Source organism: Heterocephalus glaber, unplaced genomic scaffold (assembly GCF_053883595.1).
Source record: "Heterocephalus glaber isolate CG9 unplaced genomic scaffold, H.glaber_assembly_v1.0 deba00000347, whole genome shotgun sequence".
In the NCBI taxonomy this organism is placed as follows: Eukaryota; Metazoa; Chordata; class Mammalia; order Rodentia; family Bathyergidae; genus Heterocephalus; species Heterocephalus glaber.
In genome coordinates, this window is record NW_028258143.1 from 48,985,739 (window position 1) to 49,008,211 (window position 22,473).

General features: G+C 36.5%; 1 protein-coding gene across 3 annotated transcripts; it reads right to left on the reverse strand.

Annotated features, from left to right (window-relative positions):
- Positions 1-501: 501 nt before the first annotated feature.
- Spc25 (SPC25 component of NDC80 kinetochore complex) lies at positions 502-16,613 on the reverse strand. 3 transcript variants are annotated; one of them, XM_004857616.4, is made up of 7 exons: positions 16,476-16,613; positions 15,512-15,661; positions 15,347-15,412; positions 8,845-8,991; positions 7,596-7,700; positions 2,858-2,956; positions 502-1,182 (listed from the first exon to the last, which is right to left on the reverse strand). In XM_004857616.4, exons 2-7 carry the CDS (start codon positions 15,558-15,560, stop codon positions 1,058-1,060), a joined length of 591 nt encoding a protein of 196 aa, XP_004857673.1. In that variant the 5' UTR covers positions 15,561-15,661; positions 16,476-16,613; the 3' UTR covers positions 502-1,057. The 3 variants fall into 3 exon arrangements, with proteins under 3 accessions (XP_004857673.1, XP_004857672.1, XP_012932394.1); XM_004857615.4 differs by having other exon boundaries at positions 16,428-16,613; XM_013076940.3 differs by lacking the exon at positions 16,476-16,613 and adding an exon at positions 16,086-16,253 and having other exon boundaries at positions 986-1,182.
- Positions 16,614-22,473: the final 5,860 nt, after the last annotated feature.

A 22,473-nucleotide genomic window follows, 5' to 3' on the forward strand; every position in this document is an offset into this window, starting at 1 on the left:
AGTGTAAGATAAAATATTCTTTTTTAATGACATTAAAAAGGACAATAGTAGATAGCAGTGTTTATTTTGCTCAAGATTTTGTGTTTGTTTGTTTTGGGTTTTGGAGATTTACTATGTAGCCCAGGCTGGCCTAAAACTCTCAATCCTCCTACCTCAACCTTCCAAGTTCTGGGATCATAGGTGTGTGCCACCATGCCAGGCACCAAGTATTACTTTAAAAGTTGGGCCAACTCTTTTAATCTTTTAAATATTAAGAATCCTTGACATTTCAAAACTTAGAGACACAGTGAGGTTGTAAAAATTCTCATTCCTACTATTAGCCATAAATTACCCTATGCCAGACACTTAACTAAAAATAAATATACATTAACCATATTTTACTTTTATCATTTTCCCCCTAAGAATTTAATTTAAAAAATACACCTCTCATGGAGGAAACATAATTTTTATGCAACCCTCATAAGTTCATGCTTGGGACAGAGGCCTTATAACAAAGACAAGTTAACATGAGAAAAACAAGCTATTTATTAACGCATGCAGTGCACATCAAACGGGAGACACCCAGTAAAAGGTAACTCAGAGCAGTAGGCTCACAAAGAACAGTAAGGTTTTCAGAAAGTCACAAGACAAAGGAGAGCAGCTTTATCCCCCAGATGTGGAGAACTGTGGGAAGGTAAGTTTACAGGTTTACGGGAGTGAATGATGGAAGCAAGCTTGTCTGGAGAGTCCCCCGGTGCCAGTGCCGCAGCTGAGCTAACAAGAGTTCTCTTCAGTGATTAACTTCTTTCCTTCCTTGTAGACCTGGGAGATGGGACAGCTTTACAGTGTTATCCCCTGCCTTCAGGCAAACGGGGAAGGCAGAGCTTCCCTGACTCTGCTGCTGCTTAATTGTCTTCAGCTCAAAATATTTGTGTCAGAGAGACATATTTGGGTGATGCATTCTGCTTTGCTTCATACCACATAGAAACATCATAAAAACACCAAAGACAAGAATCCTTTTATAAAGAGATACACAATAGGAAAGAAAAACAAACTATTTTTAGGCACTATTTATACATTAATTATAAACCATAGCAGTAAAAGCTTTCCGAACATTGGCAAGAAAAGCTGAAAAATTGTTGGTCTTCCTTACATTCTCTTGGAATTCTGCTAGGCACTCAAGATGAGGAGCACTATCTGACACTAGAAGGAAAAAAAGTGAAGATAATATAAATGAGAGGGCTTTTTTGTGTACATGGGAAAGAAGTATTTTTCTACTGTTTCAGTGTCAGTTATACGCTACTGAAATGCTTTGAGCATAAAACGAGACACTCGATTTTCATATGCCAACTCTCTTTTGGACTTTTGTTTAATCTCTAAATATTCAAATCTTAAGTATTACAAAACTGCTTTAATTTAAACAGATGGTATTCAAAGGATTGGAGCTCAGTGATACAGAATGCCATTTTCCATCATCTTGGGCCTATATACATATGGTTTTAAGCTATTTAAATAGTTTTAACAGTTTATTTTAACCGTTAAGCCATTTTTTCTCTGCAAAACTTCGATCTGACTCCTAGCCACTGGATCAAAAAAGAACAACTTTTAATGTCAATCCTCAATAATTTACATCAGATCTAAAGTTCTACAAGTGAAATGAAAGTCATTGCTATTCCAAGAGTGATATTTACTAATCCTATTAACTAAATGAGACTCAAATCACAAATTGCAGCACGGTCCTCAGTAGCCATGCAGCTGGTACCACGAGGGTCTCCAGCCAGGGTGGTCAAAGGCAAAGAATGATCCCACACTCTCTACCATCAACCTTGTCCTTGCTTCAACGGGAAGACATGTGACTGCATCAGATTCCAGCTCTTTGGTAGAGTTTGCTTAGGAAACAAGGAGCCTGACCAGAGCAGAGAAAGGACAGCAGAGAGCACTCGGCTCAACATTTATCCTATGGATTGCATTTTAATATATTATCAAAGACTATGTGATAATGTGGTAATACAGGATACACAATTTAGAGAAAACTGAAAAGCTAGGTAAGAGGTTTGTTGGGTTTGCTTTTTAAACTCTAGCATTCAGATGGGGGAAAAAGGGAAAAACAAACAAACATTTGTAGATGAATTTGATTCTCAAAATATAAATTCTACAAGGAAAGTAACTGAGTCACCAGGGAGCCAGGTTAGCAGCTCACCTGAGTGTCTGTCAGTTAAATGCTTTAAGACAAGAGCATATGTCTAATGATCGATTTTATGAATTCTAATAAACTATGAAGGATTATTGGCACGGGATTAAAAGAATAAGAAAAAGATAAATATATTTCCACTCTCTAATTGTTCACAATACTATAACCACCTATAATTCCTGTAAGTCAAATGCCTTTTTCCCTGCTGCAGAATGAGTAACTAACCTATAGGATCAATGTGTGGGATTTTCAGATAGTTTCTTGTTGTTGTTTTGAAACTTATTTTATGGAAGGTAAATTATCATATTCTAATTATTTTACATTTGATTTTAAAGTCACCTACTTGGCTAAGTTCTGGTAGGCATATGTTTTATAGCTTTAGTTTTATTTTAAGTTCTCTAAAAGTGTAATTCGTATTCACTTATGAAATGCAGGGATCTTTGTTCCTTTAGACTTTTCAGCTACTGTGCACTGTGCCATCCTGAAGAGATGTTAAAGCAGGCTCCTAGATAATATCTATAAATCAAAACTACACTCACATCCGTTAGAAGACAATATCTCAAGAAGCAAGACTGAAAAAGGAAACTTGGGGGCATGTTACTTCCCTTCATAGTCCTTTATATTCTGATTCAAATAACACCTGAGGATGCCAATTTTAAACACAAGTTAAGAAATATGAGTACATACCTTCATAATCCCCTGCTTCATTCAGATGCAGGGAAAACATAAAAGGGTTTTCAGGATGTTTAGGGTCAATATTAGTGAATATAAACTGTAATTTATCCCCTGAAAAAAGAGATTAAATTATTTAGTATGAGAATATTTTGTGTCAAAGCTATCTAGGGAGGTAAGTTTTCTTACCCCTTATCTTTGACCAATACTCGCAGTGCTAAGTATATGTATCCACTAAACCAACATCTCCAAATGTAGAAGTTACATTGAAATTAAAAACTTGTCCTTCAAAAGACACTATCAAGAGAATGAAAAGACAACTCATTAAATTGGAAAAAATATTTGTAAATCATATATCCAGTGAGACTTCAATACATACAATATGTTTTTTAAACTACATTTGAACAATAAAAAAGTGACACAAACAGATAACATATACTAGTTTTCATAGCAGCATTTTTCAAAGCAGCCAAGTGAAAAAACTCAGCATCTTCCAATAAATGAACTGATCAAAAGCAGTATATATAGGATCACTGCTCTGCCCTGAAGGAATGATGCTCTCACACACAATACAACATGCAATAAGCCTTGAAAACATAATACAAAGGGAAATAAGCCAGACACAAAAGGACAAGTATTGTATGATTTCACTTGTATAAAATAGCTAGAATAGGTATATGCATAGAAACAAAACATAAATTAGAAGTCATTAGGAGTTGGGGGAGTGAGGAATGGCCAGAATTTCTTCTTGGGTGGTAAAAAACTTTGGAAATGATTTGTAATGGTTGCAAAACATTGTAAATGTAATCAATGTCCCAAACTGCACACTTAAGAATGGCAAATTTTATGTTATATAAGTTTTACCATCATAAAAAAAGTCAAATTGGACATTTGTCTAGTTACCCAGACTTAGTCAATTTTCCAAAAGACCTTCAAATGCTCCCAAAGGAGATTTACTCCGGATGGAGATTCATGTCAGCTGCCACAAAATATAAATTCATGTGCATCTTGGTTTCTTCTATAGTATAAAAAATTAGGAACTCTCACCAGGCATGTTGGCACATGCTCATAATTCAAACTACTTAGGGGACTGAAGAAGGACAAATTTGAGGTCAGCCTGGGCAACTTAGTGAGACTGCCTCAAAATAGTTTAAAAAAAAAAAAAAGAACTGGAGATGTAGCTTCCTGGTACAGTGCTGGCTTAGCATACGAGAGTGAGGCCCTAGGTTCAATCCCACCCATCCCCCAAGAAAATCTTATCAAAAATTAATAGGTATGAAAAGAAATCCTAAGAAACTTTGGAAAAACTTGTCTTGCACTGAACTTCAGAATGAAATAATTATGTCAGTACACCAGATTTTTGAATTGTTAATAGTAATAGGGAGGATGCATGCCAAGGGGAAAAGATTTCATGAGATACAAGAGACTCAGGCAAAATGAAGCGTTTAATTTGAATTTACTCTTCCTCTTAAGATATGAAAGAGAAAAAGCTAAAGTGCATTTGTTCTTTCTCTCACTCAACAATCAACACAGAGCACTTCTGTGGCCACTTAGGGGTCCTGCAGTGGACCTCTACATACCTTCTAGCTCAATTCAGTTCCGATTCTATCTACTTGGACATAGTGCGCTGCCACCCTCCCTCCTTGGGTTTGGTTAAGTTGCTTGAGCCGCTCGCAGAGCTCAGGGAAACACTTGACTTGCATTCACCGGCTTGGTAGGGTATTACACAGGATGCAGATGAAGAGATGGACAGGGCAAAGGCAAAGCAGAAAGGGCGTGAAGCTTCGGGGGCTTCTCCAGACACTACCCTCTAAAGTCCCAGAACTCAGTCTTTTTACAGAAGATCCTTTGTGTGGGAGGACTGATAAAAATCACTGGCCACTAGTGATCAGCCAACTCAGCCTCTCTCCCTCACCTCCCCAGAGAGTGGAGGGTAGGCTGAAAGTCCCAGTGCCTTAATCTTGCCTTGGTCTTTCATGTCAGGAGACTCCATCGAGAAGCTAGAGGAGGTCAGCCATCAGCCAACTCATCAGCATACAAAAGCCACATTTGTCACTTTAGGGTTCCAAGGATTTCAGGAGTCCCATGCCAGGAAACTGGGAGGCAGACCAAAGAGCTATTTCATAATATCACATTTCCTTAAAACATTATTTCCTGACTTTGATGACTATGATAAAGTTCTATTTTTAGTCTAAAAGTGATTTTAAAGTCTTAAAATTGGCTATTTAATACAAAACTAAACAAGAAGCACCCCAGGATAACAGCGAATATTCACTTAGAGTTGAACACATTATAAGTTCTCATATTCCCGTTTTATTAAAAACTCACCTCAACTGATAGACGAACACTAAGACTAGCAGATATACAAGTAAAGGACTCAAGTAGCAAAGAAAGGAATATAATTAGTAACCAAGTAGAAAAAAAGTCACTTTTTCCTTAAAAGGAAAGAAAAATTGTTTTTTTTAAATATAAAAGTTCTATTAATGTCCTGTCAGCTGCCAAAAAAAGAGAAAAAAAAAAATTAAAAAAAAAATTCTGGTGATAAGAGAAAAATTCTGAGATGTCCTAAATTTAAGTATAAGGGTGGGGAATTTGGAGTGGAGGTGAGGAAAAGATAGATGGGTGAGATTAATTAGTTAACAAGCTAAGGCAAAAAACAAAACCAAAAAAAGCTATGAGCCAAGAACAAATGACCACCTCACATTCTAGAATGTGTTACAAACCTAAATCCCATCACCATTCCCTAGATGCCACAGCCTGGTTACAACCCAATTGATCCAAAGCAGCAATTAAGGCTTCTCATGGACTGCCCTCCTATCCCAAAGCTCCCCCACTTTTATGTAATCCCACCCCATAATTACAACCAGTATAGGTTCAGTGCAACTTATGTCTTCTTTCCCCAAATTTTCATTATTAAAAAAATCCTCTTAGCACCTTCCTGGTAAGTATTTTCCCAAATGCTACCTGCTCCTGCTGCTGGTGGCAGTGGGAACTTGTCCCAGGACCTGTCTTTTCTTTCTGCTGCATCTATAACAGCTCAATATATTTTTTATTTCAAAGATTGCTCAATCTGGAGTTTTGCTTTAACACTGTCAAGAATACAATGAAATGAGGGCGGGGGATTTAGCTCAGTGGTTCTGCCTGCCTCACGAGTGCAAGGTCCCGAATTGGATCCCCAATACCAAAAAAAAAAAAAGAATACAATGAAATGAGTTCTCTTGGACCTTATAGAAAGGTATGCAGAAAGAGTTAACAATACAGGCCTGAGACTGTTAGCCTTAGATTTTTAGAAAGCCAGCCCTACTTGCCAAGCTGGGCCCTTGGCTGGTGTGTTTTGGGTTCCCAATATCACCTTAGGTTTGATAATTGACTAAGACTTGCAAAAGGACACAACAAAGTCAGCAAAGGGATCAAATATGTGGAGTAAAGTCCAAGGAAAACCAGGCACAAGCTTCCAGAGTAGTCTCTGAGTTTCATTCACATGAGTTGTCACAATTTGATGCTTAAAGAAATTGTGTCCTGTGTGATTCCACTGGGTTTTTAAAAACTTGTGCCTAGTTTCCTCTAGACTTTGCATTGTGTGCCTTTTTCTTCTGATCCTGTTTTCCATCCTTTCACTGCAATAATTCTTAGCTATGAGAATGATTACAGTAGTCCTCCCTTACCCATGGTTTGAGTTACCCACAGTCAACTGGGGTCCAAAATTATTCAATAAAAATTCCAGAAATAAACAATTCACAAGTTTTAAATTGTGCACTGTTCTGAGTAGCATGATGAACTCTCATGCCATCCCATTCTGTCTGCCATGATGTGGATCATTCCTTTGTCCAGAGTATCCACTCTGTACATGACCCCAGCAGTTGGTCATTTTGTAGCTGTCTCAGTTATTAGACTGACTGTCCTAGTAACAGTGTTTGTATTCAGGTGAACATTATTTTAATTAATGACCCTAAAAGTGCAAGAATAGTGATGCTGGTAATTTAAATATGTCAAAGAGAAGCTAAAAAGTCCCTCCCTTAAGAGAAAAGGTAAAAGTTTGTCATAGGTTGTATGTATAGGAAAAGAGATAGTATGTACAGGATTCAGTACTATCTGCAATTTTAAGTATCTACCGGGGGTCTTGGAACACATCTACCCCATAGATAAAGGAGGATACTACAAATGCAGAGTCCTCCTAGTGACTCAATCACCAAACCTAGAGGACCTTGGGGAGCCTGAAACAAGACATTGCTATAAATTAGCACATATACATGGAACACCTATAAAAATATTCATGTGCTTTAAGCTAGTAATTCCTGAGAATTCCATGGAAATTATTTTTAAAAACCCCAAAGAAACAGGGAAGTTGATGCTTGGTATAGTATTTCTAAAACTGAAAAATTAGAAGACTCCAAATGTTGTTAAAAGCAATGCATGTTAAACATTCAATAAAACAATGTTATACTACATTAATGGAATGAATGATTATACTACTATTTAAAAATTACCAGTATTAAGACTAGTAACTGCAGAAATGCTAAGAACAAAAAATGAAAATTATTTGCATGTTGACAACCATGCTAAAAATATTCATTAAAATATTGAATAATCAAAGCATCTAGTTATGCTTCAGTGATAAACTGATTTTTTCTTATTTTTTAAAAAGCTAATAATGTGTTCATTTTAGTTCAAAATATTTTTAAAATCCTCTACTTAAGACATGTTTTCTAATCTCTTATATTTATATATTTATTACTTATATTAATATATTTACCATAAATTTTTCTAATTTCTAGTCCAAGTCGATCTTTATACAAGTCTGCTGACTTCTGCAGCCTTTTCAACCTTTCTTCATTAGCTTTGTTAGCAGTGGAAATAGCTGATTAAAAAACAAACACACCATATCAAATATCTCAAACAACTCAATTAATGCTCATTGAATTGATTCTAAGAAACTTGAACACAACCATAAAAATGATGCCAGGCATATGAATCTGTTTAAATTTAATGTTTCTATCTCTACTGATTAACAAAAGGGGCTTCTGTTCATTCAAGATGGAAGGAAAAGTTGCTTGAAATACAGATAATTAGGCCAGGGATTTGTGTGGCGAGAAGAGAAGCAGACTTCATTTTACGCAATTCTGATTTTTCTAGATAGACAAAGATAGACTGATTGGTTCATGGAAAAAAAAAACCCATTCCTTTAGGACTTACTTTCGCATGAGAAAGGAGCCTTTTTTCATATTAGTTTGAAATTTTATTTTTAAGTTAGCACAATAATCCCTAAGTAATCCTTGGTAGATGAGAAAAATAACTTCACAATTGGTCTGGGATGAGAAATTTACAAAATAGCACAACTAACTTGGTTATTTTCAAGACATTTGAAGAATTGAATATATAGTCTGTGGGCAAACAAGGCTCCTCTCTAAATGAAGCATTCATTTGGATATGAGTTGTTTTTAGCAATGAGACTGCAGCATAATGAGTGCTTACATCAAGTGGCAGAGAATGTGTAGGGTCAGTAAATACTTGTCGCATAAATCACACGAAAGCAAATCTCATTTAGTGACATTGTCTCCTACCATTTAATTAAACCTCTCCTATCTCAAAATATATGCATTGAACCCCCAACCCCCAGTATGAATCTAGGTGGGGAGGGTAGGGAAAGGGGGGATAATACGAGGTGTCAACATGTTCAAAGTATGTCACGTGTATATTCAAATCTGCCATAATAAAATCCATTAATCTGTATAATCAATAAAAGAGTAAACAAAACCCCTCATATCAATGTTGTTATATTCTGATTTAACAGAAATTAAAGGAAAAAGTAAAACAAAAGAAATCAAATCCATTTAGGTAACTTTACTGACATCTTTCAGAGATGAGAGGCTGTCTATGCCCTGAGGCATGTCCTCTATGTCTAGCAACGAAGCAGAGTAGACAAAGATGTACATAATCGTGAGCCAATTCAGCACTTTGAAAGTTAGATTATGTTTTTAATATGTTTATAACTGGAAACTTACTTTCCTTCTTCCTAGAATATTCTTCTTTAAGATCCTGAATATTTGCAGTTAGGACTTCCAGTTCCTGCTTTTTGTCTTTTACTTCAGCAATCAACTTTAAAAGATTATCTTTCTTTTCTTGAATCAGCTTATTCTGCTTGCAGACCTCTGTAAGAAGCACATGGTATAAGCTGCAATACAAATGCTTTGCTCTGACATGTAGCTAAGAAAAAGACAAACATTTCTTAACTGCATAAGACTAACAAAGAATGTTTTGATTGATAAGCATTTTGAAATGAGTAAAAAATTATAAAAGACAGAAAAATACAAAAATTCTAATCTATTCTACTTTTCATTGAAAACAAAAATGAGGCGATAGAAATGCTTTTTAAAATGAAAATACAAAATTAAATCATGAAGTAGAAAATCAGAAGATCATGACCTCTGAGTTCCCCATTCCAAACAAAAAACAACCAAACTCAAGAAGATGGCCTTTTAAATAGCTTTGAAGAAATAGCTAATTCTAATACTACAGAACTCATTCCAGGACATACTAGGAAAATAAAAGGAAAAGAAGGCAGGTAGGCAGGCAGGCAAATCATACTCAACAAATTCATAAACTAAAGCTCAGTAAAAATAACACTGCCCCTCCACCCAGAACCATATAAACTAACCTCACTTAAAAACACAGATGTCAAAATGCTTAATAAAATATTAACTTATATAAAAATTATCTACTAAAAGTAAATAGAGCTGGATATATAGCAGAGGTATAGGAAAATTAGGAAAATCCATCACAACAGTAGGCATTGAAAAGATATTTTTTATGAATTTGGCAACCAGTCCTGATACTGATTCTCAAACTAGACACAGAAACACATTTCTTTAACATGACAGAAACAAAAAACTTTTAAATTTTATAATATGCTTAAAGCAAAATACTAAGTCATTTCCAAAAGAATAAACAGAATGCCCATTATCACTGTTAGGTAATATTTTCCCTAGAAGTTTCTGGCCAATACAAGATATATAGCTGATAAAACTACTGAAAAGGAAAAGATATATATTAGACATCTACCTAGAAAGTCTGTAATAATTTATAGTACTAAATATCACAAAATCAATAGCTTGCATAAATAACAATAATGAATAAATAGGTGAGACTAGTTGTATTTATGCTGATATTAATGACAGCATATTTGTTTTTGCTGTTGCATGCTACTTTTCAGTATCAAAATACTACCTTTTATAGTTAACTTAGATATTAATCAGGACCTCATTTTCTCTCCTTGGCTTTAATCCTTCCACCTTCCCTAACTGGCCCATGTCCCTGTCACTGCCTACAAGCCCTCCTGGCCCTCTTAACTGCTCAGCTTCTACAGCTACCAAACCCCTCATACACATGATCAAAATAAAAACAGTAACAAAGCCTGTACCTAAACCTGGCCAGACCTCTTTGCTGGGAGAGAATAACCCTGGCACAGCCACTCTCACTTCTGTTGGCTGGAAGACAAACACAACTGCTGTACGTGGGGCCCAATGCATAGGGACAGAGGTCCCCAAAGTGCCAATGAGGAGGCTAATTAGGGCAGGGCAGCACTAAAAGCCAAAAACTCTAGAGCAGAGGGTACTGAGATCAAAAAAAGAAAAACCAATAGAGCTTTTGAATATACTTCAGAATTTCTGAATTAAATTACTAATATTTAAATGAAATTGGAATACTTTTAAGGTGTCGTTAACCAGTAGCCCTGCATTATTTTTAAAAAACCAAAATATCTATACTGTCATTTAATTCTGGTATTGTAATTAAAAATGAGTATGTGCTCCAAGGATAACTGATGTTAGGAAACATTTTCTTAAATAGGTTTGTCCCTCACAGAACTTCTGGAGACCTTAAATACCATGAATCTTCCAAAGGGAAATGACACTCTGACCTGTTTCCCAAATTAAATTAAACCAACCATGAAATTCTTTGCTGCAGGAGCTTCTGTCAAGACTGATATTCCTCAGGAAATGAGGAAGTTGATGAACAAAATATTCAGGAAGAATCTAGGTCAAGAAATATATAGGCTCTCTATGAAACAAACTGTAAAACTTGCCTGAGACACATATTTGACCTGGATATCTGGAGTGACATTTTATGATGCTTCTGAATATCATACAGATGCCAATATTTCCCAAATTCACTTCTACATTTAATATAGTCACAATACAGAACAGTGGAGGGCAAAGGAAGATCTAATAACAGTTATTATTAATTTGCCTGACAATACAAAGGTGACAATAGTTCGGAAGATATTGGAGGAAAAGTAACAAGGACAGGAACTTGCCTGTCAGATGTAGCATTTGTGACTGAGGCACAGTACAACAGTGGGTACTAGTTGAAGAACTGACACACAGCTCAATAAAACAAAAAGACATTTACAATGTTACTGTATTTAAGAAGTTAGTATGATAAAGGAAATATCATCAGGGATCAAGAGGGAGATTATTGCCTAAACAGTGCTGGAATCCAAAATAAATTCCATATTAAATACTTAAATACAAAAGCTTATAAAATCTGAAAAGTGGCATCTGTGAATATAAAATTAATTATATGGAGAATGATCTTTTTATTCAAAAGCAAAAAATAAGTCAAAGAAAAAGGCACATGTTGGCTACATAAAACTTGACATGTAGGTGAAAAATTTATATTTGATTCCAATAAGAATAAAACATATACTGGGTACTTTGTTCAACACCTTATATTTATATAAATTTACTTAGGGTTCACAATAATCCTATTATGCAGGCCTTATTTTCTCTTTAAAAGAAAGGGAAATAGACAACAATTCAGTAACTTGCCTGAGACTATACTTGCTAGTATGCAATAAATAATAAGACCTGGATTCAAACTCAAGTCTTGACTTCAAGGGCAATAATTTTGGCTGTGAAACTATTCTCCTCCAACAATGGGTTACTATTTGTATCTAGAGAAGACACAAATACAAGTTCCTCAGGGGAGTGGGGAGGATAGACAAAGGGGATAAACAGACAAAAAACAGACTGTAGATGGCTAATAGATATGAGAGATAATTCAATCTCCTTGGTAATCACAGAAATGCAAATAAAACAATAACAGCAATTTTCATTTATTACAACATGTTTACAAAAATAATAGGGAGTGTCAAAAGGAATGCAAAGTGCTAGAGTCCTGGAAAGTATTTTTTGACACTGTAAAACAAAAAAAAGCCTTAAGGATACTTGTGTCCTTTGATCTAGCAAGTTCATTTTTACAAAGTTGCACTAGGAAAGCAGGATACATGCAAATATTCATATCCAAAAATGTTTTTCAATGTTTAAGATGAAAAACTCAAAACATCCTAAATGTCTAATAAATAAATGATTAAAAGTATGGTCCATCAGTAAAATGGAATATACTTCAAAGAACTTAGTAATGTGAGAAATACTCTAAAAGTAGAAATAATATTTATAATTATGCTATAAAACTACATAGTACATGAAAAATAAAAGCTAGAAAGTAATTCTTTAAAATGTGTTCTCAACATTACAGACAATAGTTGTTTGCTTTTCTGTGCTTTCTAAGCATTTGGACATTATCAGATATTATACCAAGTATAATCTAAAAATAAATATTAGAATTATCAGAAGGTAAAATGCAACAGTCTAAAGGCAATTATTGAGTAGAACTGAACTGCAAAAGAAATCGAGATTTAAAATCAAAAGATCTCAGCTCCAATTTGGCTTCACAGTTATTTCTCAAAGACTCTGGTCAAACACAACTTCTGAAACTCTGATCCTCATTTGTAAAAGGTGGGTACAGGAATAATGGCTACCATACTCATTTACGCCACAGGGTTACTTCTAAACTTGTAAGTGACACACAAGTACCTCATACGTGAGTATTTTTACTACAACACTTGAACTACGCGGATCTATGGTAATAGAAGTAAAAGCCTCAATGCGTGACTATTTTATGTGCACAGCTGGCTGTCTCTGAATTCCCCAGGGCCAATATTTCAAACCGCACCACTATTTAGAACAGGAACAATGCACTTTCCCTCCAATGTACAAATGTATAGTACCCGGGCAAGAGCAGCACATCTTGTATCTATTCAGTGATTGACCATAGGCAAATTTCTTAACTTCAGTGAGCTTCAATGCCCTCATCTGTGAAACAGACACCTTTTCAGATGCCCAACATCTCTCTACCCTCCTGTTCATTATGCACGATGCTGCCAAAGTGCTTTTCCTGAATTACAAATCCACTACCATTTTCCAGGTTAAAATCCTGCACCAACTGCTTATCTCCTGAAAAACAAAGCCTAAACCACTTTGTACATGTCATGTCCATACATGTCCAACCAGTTCTCTCTCCAGCTACTTCTCTGTCACTCCCTGACCACAGTGCACTCTGGCCATCCCCGAACAAAAAAGCTCAAGTTTCTGCTCCACTCCACGTGTTGTCCTTTTTCCCTTCCTAGGATGTAGTACCCGCTCTGGTGACTCCCCCAACCCTCCTCTATGTGATTTTCTCTAGGGTAGGGCGTATAATCACACTGCATAAGCTCAAATCATGTTCCCATTCATTTCCAGCTGTCTGACCTTGAGTAATTTACTTACCCACTCTGGGCATATTTCCTCATCTATAAGATAAGATTGGAAACATTATACACCTGACAGTTGTCAAGATTCATAAGTTAATATATGCAAAAAGCTTAGAACAGGGTCAGGCACATAGAATTAAGGCAAAGGTTACTTATGAAATATTCTTGAACTATCACTGGAAAATCCAGGTTCTACACCCATACAACACTACTCCATTATTATAGCAACTGTTATATTTTAATTGTGGTTTCCCTGTCTATATCCTCCACTAAATTGTGAGATTATACCTTATGCATTTTCTCTTCAGTCTTTGGCTAAGATAGTTAAATTTAGGTAAATTATATTTTCTGTCAAGTAGAAGGTCATTTTTATAATAAAAATGATAATCCTGTTAGATGGTTGAATGTTTACAGAACATCCTCATATGACAGATATTTGAGAGCACAAAGAATCACAGTAGTAAAAATTGACAAGTTCAAACTCAATTTTCTAATTTTTCAGTATCGTACAAACCAAGAGTGTTTAAAGGAACCAAACTCAATATACTTATACACATACACATTTTCCTTTTTTGCTTATAGTCACTGAAGGGATGAGAGAATCTTGAGGGCAATTTAGAAAGTGGACATAGGTAAAATAACTACCAGGGGTTAGGAAGTTAGTTACATGGCTGATGAGCCACAAAGTGAGTAAATGGGCAAGGCGAGGCAAAAGAGAACTTTGTCAAATGGGGACTGTGGCAAGTGAAGAACAAATACGCCCCATGTAAAAATATTCCAATTTAATAGTATTTAAACCATAGTGCTGCTAAACTGAGTATCTCTAGTGGAATTTGATCTGTGGTCACAAGTTTGTGGCTTGTATGTGAGAATTCAGTAAGAGTAATTGATCCACTCAGGATAATCTGGAGAGGTGTAAAAGAAGAAGGAAAGAATGGTAGTAAAAATAATGGAAAAACTGCCAGAGTAGGAGGTATGATAAAAAAATACAGTGAGTGTTTAAATTTTTAAAAAAATTATTAAAAGTAAAAGACATATTGCCATTAATCCTTCTCAAAATACTCTTCCTCACATAGAACACATTTATCCCATTGTTCTTGCCACTTTCTGAAGCAGTTCTGGAAGTCTTCTTTTATTAGCGACTCTAGTTGAGCTGCCACAGCCCCCTCAATGTCCTGAATCTATGCAAAATGTTTACCTTTCGTGGTCATTCTGACTTTGGAGAAGAAGCAGCAGTCACACTGTCCCAGATCCAGTGAATAAAGTGAACAAGGATACACTGTAATGTTTTTTACAAGCCTGTTTGGGTGTTGGATGACACTATATTTTTTATCATACCTTGTAAAAATGCTTGTAAAAAAAGAGGACTTCCAGAACTACTTCAGAAAATGGCAAGTATGATGGAATAATGTATTCAAAGTGAGGGGGAGTTTTTTGAAGGCGATTAACAGCACTATGTCTTTTACTGTAATACATTTTTAAAACATTTAAATATTCACTGTATATTTTGATCAGCCTTCATACTAATCTTACCCCAAAGTGCTGAGAGAGTGTGATTTTCATTAGGAACATGTGTTTTTAAATGCTGGCATTTACATGTCAGCATAGATAAATCTCCCAAGTATAATGTAAGTGAAAAAAGGAACAGGAAACATACAAAATGATATCATTTACATAACACTCAAAAACACAGAATTAAACAAAATATTAGTAGTTCTAGAAGGTGGGAGGAAGGTCTAACATAGAATGCCTAATTTCTTAAGCTGGGTGGTAAGAACATAACGTTTATTATTTTTTATATATGAGTATATATCATAAGTGCAATTGTATAAACACATACACTACATTGTCTTGTATGAGATTTCATGATAAAATATTTAATCTAATAAAACTCTGATGTACAGATTTTCACATACGATTTTGATATTCCAGAAACATCTCAACCATTCGTTCTTCTTCCTTTAATTTCACAGACAGCTTTTCTGAAAGAGACATTGAAAATGAATTTCAATCCAGCTGACATAACACTGGAAAACAACAAGAATAGCAAAAACAGCAAATTACAAGTTAGCTGTAAGTACCTGCCAGGGCTTTAATGGAGTCCTTATAGGCATCTCTTAGCCCCGCCATCTGACAGGGGGTGTCACTAAGAGTGTTTTTGAACTTATTTCCAAATTCATTTATGCTTTTATCGAAGAGTGCCAGTTCATCCTCTACCACTGTGCAAGACACTACGAAACACAAAACACGTATTTCAGAATTTATCAAAACCAAATAAACCATATATTCAAATCAAGTATGCTCTGACAGTTTGACTCTTGCTAGAGAATGGTTAGCAATTGAACCTTTCGTCCTACATATTTCCTGACAAATCAAGCCACTTGGGCCTAACCGTGATTACGTGCAGCAAGGATCTAAAACACCTTTACCTCCTAAGGACTTGTTAGTAAAGTGTAATTGCACAGGACACTGTGCAATAGGGTCATAACTCTATGACCCTGGGGAAACTAACTCTGACTGTTTTTCTCACAAGTAAAGCTGGCGACTTTTAAGGCCCGGTCCAACTCAGACCTTTTCTGATTCCAGTCTAGATCATAAGGTGGCCACTGACACCCCACCCCACCCCCACCCGGCCCCGTAAGACCTCACATTTACCCTGCCTCTTCTTCCCGTCCTGGAACAGGAAAAACACAGTTAAATGGAGCCTGGGGTGGGAATTTGGCGGTTCAGTCCACAGTTCACTTCATCAGTCGAGCCTCATTATCCTCTGTAAAGGGATATCTTGGAATACTCCAAGCCTCATCCGTTCTCTGCGACGCCAAAAACTCACCAGGATGGCCAAAGACATCTTGATCATTCAGTGAAACCCAGAACCCCATGGCTTCCCCGCTGCTCCCCCCCCCAACCCCCACCCTGGCCTTGGAGCCCAAAGAGCAAAAAGACGCGCTTTTCACAAACCCCACCCGAAATACGTACAAACATGCCCCCCAAACCTACTTTCCCCTATTACAGCAGACAAGTCGAAGAGCCCAGCCAGGCTCCCACCTTCGTCACCCCGGATGACAGTCCTGAGCTCAGTTCCCTTCCCTCAAAACCAGTGCGACTTCCAGCTCCCAGCAGATCCCCAGACCCAGTTACTAGAGTAGCGCCAAATTTTCGATTTCAAACTCAGGGCACTTCCCGCCTCCCCCCTCAGGAGCCTATTCGCCCTCCGATTGGCTAATAGCACTGGCTCACTATGCAGTAATTGGTGAATTTGGCCTCCGGGACTCTCACGGTAAAAATGTAAGGTAAAAGGCATTCTGGGATTTGTAGTTTTTAACCTGAGAGACAGCCGGACTCAATGTCGCCTAGAAAAGCAGCAAAGAAGGATTTCTTAAATCTTTCGTGGTTTTTGTTTTGTTTTTATTACTATTGATGTTTGGATTGTTAACAGTCTCTAAAGTGAAACCTGTGTCTTACATATTGCAGAATATTGTAACTACAAGTTAAACTATGTTAACACTCATGATATATGTCAAAGATGCAAGGACATGTGTAAATGGCCAGATACTTTCAGGTTGTAAAATACTCTGTTCTTTGTGATTTTTTTGGAAAGCAACCTATATTTGAATTTTAACCTCAACTTTGAGACGTTTTGATACTGCTTTTCTTACAGGTTTTTCATAGTGCTGTCTAAAAAGGCATCAGTAAAATGAAAGTCTTACCTCAGGAAATGAGAACACTCCTGACCATGTTGCTTTGGAACAAGGAACCAGTCTTTCATAATTAAGTATTGTTAGCATTAAGGAATAATTTTACCTGATGTAAAAATAAACAAAAACAAACAAACAAACAAAACAATCTCTGAAAGACTGGGAAAGTGGTTTCTCTCTACTCTTTGAAGCATAACTAGGGACACATAGCTCTTCTTTCTGCTCAGCACACAGAGTAGGACACCAGCTTTCTCAGATTTTAGAAAGGGGAAAAAGATGAGGTCCTCCCCTCCCTTATCACCACCCACACTCCACCACCATCATCACCACCACCATACTTATGTGCCGTTCATTTCAATCCACCCAAGATTTATTGAGTATCTATTATGTGTCACATACTGAGTCAGGCACAGACTTCTCTGTGATGTATGGTCTATGACCTAGGGCTCGGTTTCTGTAGGCTGAGGAGTAGGAAGACGGTACATCTTCCCAGTCAGGAGGTATTTCTGGGTGCTGATTATAAGAAGCATATCTAAGATCAGCAGAAAGTTCACCGTTCCTTCCCTGAAAACTTAATTTTTTTTCTCCAATATGTGAAGGATGATAAGGTTTAAGGAGAAAAAGATGTTGTCTCCTAGAGCACATACCCTAAGCAGGTATTTCCTATCTTAGAGGCAGAGTGAAAGAAATAATGAGTAATACCATTGTTTAGACTAGAAGTTCCCCACCTTACTAAGTATAAGGATCTCTATGTTACATTCACTTTTATGTTGAACCCAAAAATGCTAGCACATAAACTTTCAAAACCCATTCACTTGGAAAATTAGAAATAATAAAAGCTACTATGAATTCAGAAGAGAAGAAAGCTCTTCCTGCATATTCCTGGTTAGAATTTATTATATAGAAACTCCTCATTGTATTCAAAAGACTCTGGAACAGAAATTTAAAATCCTGTAGATAGCTGCATGAGCAATGTTAGAAAGCACTGAAATAAACAATTGAAGAAAATGAGTCTTCTGAAATTACGATGAACAAAGTACAGTTTCTAAACTGGAGTCCATCTTCAGCACCAGTTCCACCTGGAATCTTTCATGCTCCTAGAATTAAAAATAAAACAAAATAAAGGAAACACGGAGGTCCCAGCATGGTGAAGAGATGAAGTCACCAAATCCCCCCCCAATTATAAAATTGTCCAGAATTATCAAAAACAACCATTTCAGTGCCCTAGAAATTGATTGAAGGCTTATATCAAACTAAGAAGCATTTATTTATGAAAAACTGCTCAAGCACACAATGACAAGTAAAAGAAGTGAGATGCAAATGACTACATATTTCTGTACATTATTCCATTTATATGACATAACCAGAAGTGCGAAATCCATAGAGACAGGAAACAGTTCAGCAGTTGCCCAGGGCCAGGAACAGAAGCAGGTAGTGACTGCCAGAGGACACAAGGAAACTTTCTGAGCTGATGGAAATGTTCTAAATCTGGTGTGTGGTGGTTAATGACAACTCTAAATTTACAAAATATCATTGAATCGTATATTCAAAATAGATAAATTTATGTTACATAAATTAACCTTCAATAAAGTTATAAAAATTAAAAAATGAAGAATATCTAAGCTTCAGAGAAAAAGAATATCTTTTGTAAGCACTCCGAAAACATTTGATACAGTGAAAAAAATTCAGTTTTTAAAAATTTTTGGAAAAATTCATATAACATAAAATTTACAATTCTTAACAGTTCACTGGCATTATACATTGCTTTGCAATTATAACATTATACTTTGCACCCATTCAACAAGAAATCCAAGTCTCTCCTCCTACAATATTGTGGCAACCAACATTCTACTTTCTGTCTTTAAGAAATTGACTACTCTGGATATAATTTTTTAATTGTTTCATACATGTGAAAAATAAGAATTTCTAGGGCTGCGGATTTAGCTCAGTGGTTCTGCTGCCTGCCTCGCAAGCACAAGGTCCTGAGTTTGATCCCTGGTACCCCCCCGCAAAAGAATTTCTTTTAAGGCTATTAAATGTAATTTATTAATTAATGTTAATGTTTTTTGGCAAGAAAATAATATTATCTCCATTATATGCTAGAATATACTTTTCCTGTTATCCTACATTTTGCATTTCCAAATTCTACATGTACATCAAGCCCCCATCACTTAGCTCTTCCTCCACAAAACCTCTGAAGCCACATAGATTGAAAGTTATTCTGTATCTGCCCCGCCTCAATTCCATTTACTCTCTCTTTTCACCTCCAAATGCACAGTGAAATGTTATTTGTGCAAATGCTTATTCTAATAGAGCTCAAGTTTTTTGAGAGATGATCTATTTCTGTTCTGCCCTTTACATGCATGAATCAGTCTTAAATTACTGCTTCTCAGAAGTGAGGTTTCCCACCTAAGAACAGCACCATCATTGGGGAACTTGTTAGGAAAGCAACTCTGAGACCCCCTCCATTCCTACCACATCAAAGACTCTGGCAATGACCTCTGTAATGTGTTGTAACAACTCCCCAAAGTGAGTTGGATGCACACTGAAGTCTGAGATTCTCTTACACTTAGTAAGGACTCTCTTTGTTGTCTATAATATGCAATATCTTAGCTCTACTGTAAGAAAATTAATAGAAAATTGCTCAGTGGGCAATTCTTTTTGTTCCTTTAGTGATCCAAGTAAAAGATTATGAATGTATGGGTCAGGATCATCTCTAGAGAATAGTACATAATGAGACTAATGGAGGGGGTACCTGGATCATTTATAATAGTGTCATTAAAGAATGCCAATATTCCTGGGATGCTGGCCAGAATCAAGGTAATTATTTTCTGAAAGTCACCATGGTCTACACTCAGTATGAAATAAATCAATTTTACATTGCAAGGTGACACTGGAGAGATCTCAAAAACAATTTCTTTTAGAGAAGGCAGATAAGTTTGTGGTAAAAGGATAATGACCACACAGGAACATGAAAGGTCAATCCCTCCAAAATCTATTTTTGTTTTGCTTCCACAGCATAAGTGACACAAACCAAAGCCAAATCGCTCTGAATGATGTTGAATTGCAATGAACACTAAAACCCGAAGATGAATGGTTCATTTTATGTTAAGAATAAATCTCAGGGCTATATAATATTTGATGTGGCAAAGTATATTGAAGAAAATTGGCCTCTGTATGACATGTTGGGATCTAAGTAAAACAGGAAGAATTTGCTTAAATCAAAACATAGGAAATGCTGGGGATTTAGCTCAGTGGTTCAGCTGCCTGCCTTGCAAGCACAAGGACCTGAGTTCGATCCCCGGTACCAAAAAAAAAAAAAAGGTAAATACAAAACATAGGGAAATTTAAAATGGACCAGAATGAGAACATTCTGGAAAGAACTGAAAGTATTCCATTACAGAACTAACTAAAAATAAAGCAGCATTACATGGGATTCAGACTAGCTACAGTAATAAAATTTTTTTTAAAAAACCAGAACAGTCTTTATGAAAGTCATTAAGATAAGCAAATCCATACTAAATGGTGTACTGAAGATATCAGCAAGGAAACTAAGACAATGATGGGATCCTGAGTATAAGCACCATAGATGGTACAAGAAATGCCAGTGAACTTCACGCTGTACTTAATTTTTCTGGGTCAGGGATTCCATTGATAATCTGGTGAAAGCTGAGGCCTTCTTCCAAGAAATATGCGCAAGCAAAACATTTTGCAAATAATTTCAGGACATCTACTGACCCTTAAATAAATCAAACCAGGTTATTGACGGCCTAGAAACTGGAGAGATTTCTTCCAAAAATGCTTTGCTGGCACAGCAGAGTTCTAGTTGTTGACTGTTTGGAGGAATCAAATGGAGAATTCTACTCTAGCAAGAAGAAAATGAACAGATCCAGAAGGGAATGGTGGCTGGCTGTGCAATTTTCTAAAGACCCTTTATTATGTGTAGGACATTTGGTTTGATTTCCAGATGCATTTGTGAACAATTCAAATTTGTCTCTGCTTTCTTGGAGCTCTTTGCTCTCAGGCTAGAGAGTAAGGTTAGAGACAGCGATCAATTCAAAGACTTAAATAACTAAATGCTTGGTGTGATACCAAGGGCAAGACAGAGAAAAAAGAGGAGAGGGAGAGACAGAGACACAAAGAAACAGAGAGGAGAGAGCAAAGAGACACAGAAAAAGAGGCAATAATGTCACAATACAAAACAGATACAACATAAACATTTTGTATAATCCTGTAGTCCTATCACTTTGCCCTACTTCTGCTCTGATCAAGAATCTCAGAGTTGGACTTCAATTTCATTTTTGACAAACTATTTGGCAAAATAACAATAACTAAGATTAATTCGAGCTAATATTTTTTGAGCATTTACCACATGCTTTTGGTAGGAAAGGGGAATAGAAAGGAGGGACATGAGAACAGCCCACATCCATGAAAAGGAATTAAATAATACAACTCTGGCCAAAGCAAGTGAGAAAAAATGCTCACTTGAGAAAGATTGACTCCACCAAGAGGCACAGGAAGGGCACAGACACCTTATATCAAAGGAGGGGAGAATTAAAACAACTTTTAAAACTTCATGTGCACCAATACCGTGCAGGGAGCTAATTAAGAGGCACATTTCTGGACATTTCCCAAAGAGACTGGTTCCATGATCAGGGGTGGGCCTAGACATTTGCATGAGGTATTCCGAGGCAGATGGTCCGTGGGTGGATCACACTTTGAGAAAAACAATCTCAAAAGACAGATGAGCACAGTGGCAGGTCTACTTTCTTTTTGAATCTTGGTCTAGGCAGTTTAAATCTGGCTTTGTCAAACTGATTTGAGACACACCTGAAATTCTAACAACCTTGGCTTGGAGGTGACTCAATTTGTTAAGCAGTCTGTTACTGGAGAGAAAAGCTCCACTAGAAGATTATTAATGCTGGAAAGATCTAATCTGCTATGTCTCCCTCCATGTAACAGGTCGTGGGCAGGACCTCAGTCCCAGGCTACAGCAACTCTGGTGGCCTATGACAAGCAGGGGAGGACTAAAGAAATGTTTAAAAAGAGATTCCTCACTGCAACAAATCAGAAAACACATGTAAGTGCTGACAAATAGTTCACTAGTATGAGGGGTTAAGTGTTTTCATTCTTTTTCCTTTTTCTTTTTTCTTTTTTTTTTTTTTTGGTACTTGGAATTGAACTTAGGACCTTGCATTTGCCAGGCAGGTGAGGAGCCCACTGAGCTATATCCCTAACACTAAGTGTTTTCATTTTTTAAAATTTCTTTCTTTTCTTTTCTTTTTTTTTTTTGTACTGGGGATTGAACAGGCCCTTGCGCTTGCCTGGCACGTATGGCAGCACTGAGC